The 6,763-nt window shown below is 46.7% G+C and overlaps 1 protein-coding gene across 1 annotated transcript; it reads right to left on the bottom strand.

Annotated features, from left to right (window-relative positions):
* Positions 1 to 2,219: 2,219 nt before the first annotated feature.
* On the bottom strand, positions 2,220 to 3,739 carry DFJ58DRAFT_339220 (uncharacterized protein). The gene is made up of 7 exons (XM_041379938.1): positions 3,521 to 3,739; positions 3,248 to 3,471; positions 2,972 to 3,195; positions 2,682 to 2,919; positions 2,563 to 2,632; positions 2,466 to 2,508; positions 2,220 to 2,415 (listed from the first exon to the last, which is right to left on the bottom strand). Exons 1-7 carry the CDS (start codon positions 3,611 to 3,613, stop codon positions 2,387 to 2,389), a joined length of 921 nt encoding a protein of 306 aa, XP_041234979.1. The 5' UTR covers positions 3,614 to 3,739; the 3' UTR covers positions 2,220 to 2,386.
* Between the last annotated feature and the right edge of the window lie 3,024 nt (positions 3,740 to 6,763).

Below are 6,763 nucleotides of genomic sequence, written 5' to 3'. Positions count from 1 at the left end.
CCATCTCAATCCTGATCCCTCTCTACATTGCCGCCGCCGCACTTTTGCACTCTCCTGGGGATCGCGTCCACGTACGCTCCTCGCTCGCCTTCCCCAACTCTTTCGCCGTTCCCAGCCCAACGCCGATGAACCAATCCAATCTCAGCAACGCCCAGGGCCTAGTACCTCCTCTCATCGCAGTCCTCCTGTTATTGAAGTTCCTGCACTAGATGACAAGAAGGTATGTCTTCTTGGGGACGTGTTCTCAATGGCTGGCATCTCAAACTTTCTTTACAGGCGCTGTATACTGCTCGGCGACCGGAACGAGCTAGCGACAAGGCGAAACGCATCAAGAACCCCAAATGGTGGGCTCGTATTGTGCTGTTCCTCTGCTGTGCTTCTCCGGCCACCGACGGCAATCATTAATTGTAGTAGAACGTGTATAATCGCATTCATCTTGATCCCTCCTTTTGTTATCTCTCAGTCTCGTCCGCTATCATGAATAACAATCATTGACGCCTCGCAAAGTTCTAATTCGTCTGAAGTGATATGTCGATTTGCACATCAGTTGGTGAAGACTGTCTAGCCTGGAGGAGCTCAGCATGACGTGAACTTACAACTACATCAAGTATATTTCATCCGTGTGCTCAATGTGTGCCCTAGATTCTCGAGCACTAGACCCAGTTATGCGTGGATGCTTCTCCACTCGCCCATTCGCTCGACCTTTGGTTCCTCGAACGAACACCCTACAAGGCACTGACCCTCCTGGCAGATTTAATTTATTTTCAATATGGGGTTCGCTCGTTTCCAGCCCAGTCAGAATTATGGTAAGTAATCGTTTTTGGATGCTCACGACTTCGACTTGCCCTTCGGGGCATTGCTGGACATTGTGCATACAACATTATCACTTACCACCTCGTTTCAGCCCGGCCTTCACGAAGTCATCACCGACAAGACAAAGTCTGCATGGACGCAGTACGTACCTGTGGCAATGTTCACTGAGTGTTCTAACAGTCATCACATTCATGCGTCAATTGATTGATTTCTGCTCTGTTCTAGATTTTTTATGTTGCCTAATTCATGCCGCTTTTCACAGTCATCTATATACACTCGACCTAGCAAGGCCGCCAATATGACCACTCGACCATTCGCTTCGAGTGCGCTTTAGCTTTGGCTTGAGGAACACAAGACCATTTCCCAACGGGGTCGACCGACTGTGAGCATAACTCTGTTAATGTTGTCCGTTACTGACTATTGCACCCCATCGTCGTCCAAAGTCTCCACCTCTAGGATTAATTGAATTTTAATTCTTGGGATGATCCTATGATGCCTCTCGGGAAGACGACCAAGAACATCAGCCAGACCCTCGTATGTGCTGCTTGTTTGACCCGGTGATTTTTCCTTCGGGACACGAAAGGCGGTAAGTCTTATACTCTATCAGGTGTCTAATGTCCACGGAATAATACACATCTGGTGTTCTATGCACTACATCTGGCTTGTCCGTAACCGACACTATTGCGGCAGCTTACAATGAAACCGAAATCGTTAGCCTACCATCTCTGCAGTGTCTTGACGGTGACACACAGGCACATCTCTTGCACCTTCCTCACGACGAGAGCAAGGTGTAGGTGTGCTTTGGTACTACTGATTTCGTATGTAGAATTTGCAGGGCATGGAGTGCAGCAGCAGAGGATCGAGTTCGACAATAGGCTACAGTTCGGCCATGGGATACAGTCAACCATGGGATCAAGGGATGGTCATCCAATCAACTTTCGGCCATCAAGTTGAGCTTCCTATGGGATCGCTCCTAGCCATACTTTCAAAGCCAAGTTCCCTAGATAGACGAACTCAGAAATCTGAGGGAAACATGGACCAGGAGGAGACTTTCTGGACCGGGACTTGTCGAAACCCATATCTTGCTCGTCCTAACGCCTCCTCTCATTCCTCGTTTCGCTGTCAGTCCTGCCTTTAATTCCCCACCGCTTGCTACTCCCTGCAGTTTTCATTTATATGGACGCGCCCATTTAATGCAATTGCAAATCCTACCACTGCTCAAGGCCACAATGAACGCAGGTATCGTAAAAAGGAGCATGCTCCAGCGGCGGTGCTTCATTTTCAGGGAAACTTGTTATGGTTCGGAGTTTGATGCTGGGGATGGATCCTGAGTGCGTTGCGTAATTCAAGGACTGGAAACATGGAGTAAAATGCACCTGAGCCGATCACGCGCCGTGGACGCAGTTGTCTGACGTTCAAATTTGAGGAGAGAAGATACTTTGTCCATGCAACGTGTGAATAATCGAGTTGATACTTGTTCACTAATGTCGCTAGTTTACATAAAAAATGACATGGTTTGGCCCTTCAGACACTTGAACTCAAGCGGTGCAGCAGTAATACCATTCGTGAATGATCATAATTCAGTAGTCATCGTCATCGTCACTATGAGATGTTTGAGATATATGCAAGGTTTGTGCAGGAGTAACACTTACTCAGGATAGCCATTATTGAAACGCCAAAGTCACCATGCATCTCCTGTTGGAGAGTGACGGATCAAGCCAGGTTCTAGTAAAGATATCGATAACATACTGCATCATAAAGTTCGTGCTCTTCGCCCTCATCGTCGAGAGGGTTCCAAGTTGGGTCGACATCCTCCCACCTGCAAGGAGGTCATTGCACTGCTGAACCACGAGACGATCTCGACTCACCTGTCAATCGCATCATAAGCTTTCTCGTCTCCACGGTGACCAAAAGGCCATTCCCAGAACTTGGGACGAGGCTGTTTCAGCCTGTACAACGGCAATATATGTTGCGGTCGGGTCGCATCCTTGACGGGAAGACCATAAGCAGATTCTGAAGACCATGCAAAACTGGCTGCTCCTCCAGCGTTGATAGTTGGTGTAACAGGCCCATCGGCTTTGAGCGTCACAGAAAACTTTTCTGCTTCTACGCCAAGTGTGAACAGTGCAGAAGTTGAATTTCCACATACCAGACTTACTTCTGTCAGACAGATGCATCATATATGCTGCGCAAGATATCACTTCAGTGACGATGTACTTCCCTTTGAGGACACCAGGCATGGACTTGAGCAGCCTGATGATACACTCGTCGTGAGGAAGGCTACTGTATCTTGGCTTGTGCATGATCAACACAGCTGCTGGTTTGTTACCATCGAACTGAAAATCGAATTTGAGGGTAACATTCACTACACCTGGTGCGGCGCTGCAACATGGTCAGATATATGAACCAAACACTGCATTACTGTAGCGCCTACACATCAGTAGAGGTGTTGACTTCCTTAGTGGTGGCACTCCACGATTTGACAATGAAGTGATCGTCCCCTCCTTCATGTTCGTTGGGGAGCAGTGCTGAATCCGCAAAGTCAATGTTGAATTTGTACTTGGACAATTTAAGCTGTTCCTGGAAATCTGCACTGTATATGTTTCCTTCCCAATCGAATTCTCCAGTTTCATTGATGATAGTTCCATAATCGCCCACCTGTATTTGTCAGGTTGGTTGGTTGAAATCAAGAAGCGTCTTTACATACCGCGATCTTTCTTGGTGGATCCCAATTGGCCCACTTGGATGTAGCTCGTTGAATGAGGTCGATGAACTTGCGTGACGCGTACTTATTTGTCATAGCAACGATATTGGAAAGCAGGAATATTCTAGGGGACCATGGGCAAGCATAGATCTCCTTATATACCTTTTGACTGGCGCTAAGGTGTAATCGATGAATGTTCTTAGATTGCAGGGCTTGAACAGGTCATGATCACTTATCTGAGTCTCGACACTGCACTGTGCAGGCTCCACCGTGACGGTACGAAATCCGAATCAAGGCGAAGCAGAAGCCGCAGTAATAACACGCGGAAGAACGGCAGTGCAGTGAGCGTTTAAGCTGTGGTTTCCATAACCAGCTGTCTATACATCCTAGACCCTAGTGCACTGTTTTTCTGCCCAGACGAACGCAGATTACACAAGTTCTCGATCGAAATATCCAGAACGAGGCGACGAATTAGCTGTAGTCACCGACACTGCCACCGACATCAGACATTCGATGTTTATGTGTATTACTAATGATGACATTAATGTTGCCTGGTCCCAGCCGTCAATGCATCGCCCTCGCCATTGTAATTATTAAAGTTAGGAATGGAGCGGTAGTTCCACAATGTTGAGCCTGGATTAACTTATGTAACCAATATTAATGGTAGGGATGCAATCATCCTTCGATTTCATTTTGGTGATCGAAGCAGAGTACTAGTGGTATATATGCGGCCATCACCAAAGCATCTCCCAAGTTTACCTCTCACTCACACCCCCCATTTTTCACCAATATGACCATCGTCTTAAATGATCCTACTTGGTGGCGGCCATCAATTCATATCGAGTTTTCAGCTATTTTTTAGGTTCGTCACGGTGGCGAGCAGTCGGATGTTGAAGCTGATGTTTTAATCTAACCTTGACTGTGGTTTCGCAGTTGCCTCCTTTGTTATAGTGACGTATGATTGGGGTGAGCATGATAATATTAAAGGACTGCTGAAGCGCTGATATCCTACAAACATTTTCAGCGCTTACATTCGGACAAGAGGTATGTTGATGCTATGACCTGAACAGCCATCTCGCTAAGAATTGTTTTATAGATCGAATTAGTCTGGGTGAGCAGAATCTCATGTCAGAGGAACACGCATAAAATACGCTTGGTTCTCAGAGGCAACGCTGGTCACTAATGACAGTTCTGTATCTCAGTGTATGTAGCTTTCTTGTCACGGTTGTCATGTTGCGCTAACTTGAAATATCCTAGGTTCGTTACCTTGGAATCATATCTACTGTGTATGTTCGGAAGGATAAGCAATCAGTGTTGTGCTAATAGTCTATCTCTCATAATCAGCCTGTACATGCTGGGTATGTTCTCCTCAGTAACATTCGCTGTCATTGCTTCTTCTGACCAACGGCATATAGGCAATGTTCCTACCATCTCGATGACAGATACAGTGAGTCTTCTGCAAGATGTTATATTCCCCTCCAATTAATGGTGGTGCCCTGTAGGGGTGAGTAAGCTTCTTCTAGTTCACTCACTTTGTGGTTCACCAACGACTGCCACGCTATATTGCTACAGATGTGAGTCTGTTTGGAGTGTGTGCTTAGTCTCCGAGGCTGATCACTGACTGGATTTCTCAGGCTGGATTACGGACGGTCGTGTGCAATTGGATTTATGTTGTGGGTAGTTGCAATGCTTGTGTGTGAGCTATGGCACTTGCGAGATCTCGGCGATATTGACTTGACTGAAACATGCTGCAAGTCATCATGATCACTCGGTTACATGCCATGTATCATCGATCTAGAAAAATCCTGATATTTCTCATTGTCATCTTCCTGACCGTCAACATTTTCGGCGGAGTTGGCGCCGTCATGACAACGACGCATGCTTCATGGGGTACGTTTAATTGTGGATGTCAAAAAATGTGCATGGGGACTCATTGACGAATTCCAGAGGAACTCATTCTCTCCCGGCACCTATCTGTGCTCGATCAACTTTGGCGGAAGATACCATACTTTCTGGGTTCTATTACTTGGATACTCGGCACTGCGTGGGAGGGTCCTCGCACTATGTCTCGCAGTCTGGATTGCTGTCAAACACTTTCGTGAACTGCGACCATACTCGGCAGAGGGTTTACTGGGATTATCGTGGACTGTTTCACGGTTGTTGATGAAAGCTCACGTGCTTTACTTGCGAGGTGAGCTCATGTTGTGGACACGGTTCCCGTTTCCGCTAAAAAGATCGGACGTTGCAAGCTTCTTGCTGTTTCTTGCTTCCGCCTCATTATTGATTGTCTCAGTACTCTCAGGGGTATGTCAAATATCTCGCTGATCCCTCCATGCGACCCTGGTTCATCATTTCTATAGGAATATTCCATGAGCGGGTGCGATTGGTGCTGGTTTGTTGCAGATTTTTGAGGTCCGTGCAGATGTTTGTGCTGGGACCTCGCTTGATCCTTAGCATTCGAGAATACCACGCTAATCTCGTGGCCGACTCCGACGCAGCAACTGGCATGACCACAATCGCTTTCCAAGAGCACGTGCATATATCGACTAGCAGTAGTGTGTAATGCTCGGTGAAATTAACGGTTGTCTGGTGCTCTGAGAGGAGCAGGGAATTTGCTTTTATTATTCCCGATAGTGAGCATCAGTAATGTGCCGGATCCTTATTTAACCCAAATGCTTGTGAGCAGATTTTTCGAGCTACCTTAAAGGTTGCTTTTTCTACTTATTAGAAAGTGGTTCGAGCGTGCAAACAAGTTCATGCGCGAAGTTCGAAAAAGTTCAATTCAAGTATAGCAAGTAAGGATATCCGATGTTCTATGCACTGTATCTGGTCTCTCCATAACCCACACTATTGCGGCAGCCTGGCCATCTCTGCAGTGTCTTGATGGTGACACACATGCGCATCTCTTTCGCTCTCCTCGTCGATAGTGTGCTATAGTCGCCTCCAAAGTATAAGGCTTTCCTGCAATACATCACTCATCACGGATTGTTTAATGACCATGTATTGTCAACAGTATCTATCAGGCGCTCTTGGGGCGCTTCTTTATTACAAACTACCTATCCACAAAGATCGAACATGAGAGTCAAGTAGGATTACGTCCTCAAGCAAACCTTCCCCTTCACTGCCAGCTGCGCCCCAAACTGGGTCATCACACACCTACAGCAGTATTAGTACGGTAGTACAATAGGCCGCAACACACAAAGACAAAGAGCCATCTGTTACTCTCCATTACGCGAAAGAACAGTA

This window comes from Suillus subalutaceus (genome assembly GCF_016647625.1).
Source record: "Suillus subalutaceus strain FC151 chromosome Unknown DFJ58scaffold_431, whole genome shotgun sequence".
Taxonomy (NCBI): Eukaryota; Fungi; Basidiomycota; class Agaricomycetes; order Boletales; family Suillaceae; genus Suillus; species Suillus subalutaceus.
The sequence above is the reverse complement of the archived record's forward strand: the minus strand, read 5'-3'. Positions and strand labels throughout refer to the sequence as shown.

Coding starts and splice junctions, on each gene's coding strand:
- DFJ58DRAFT_339220 (XM_041379938.1), bottom strand. CDS start 3,613: ATGACAAATAAGTACGCGTCACGCAAGTTCATCGACCTCATTCAACGA. Junction 3,472..3,520: donor ATCCACCAAGAAAGATCGCG/GTATGTAAAGAC, acceptor TGACAAATACAG/GTGGGCGATTATGGAACTAT. Junction 2,633..2,681: donor GCTTATGATGCGATTGACAG/GTGAGTCGAGAT, acceptor ACCTCCTTGCAG/GTGGGAGGATGTCGACCCAA.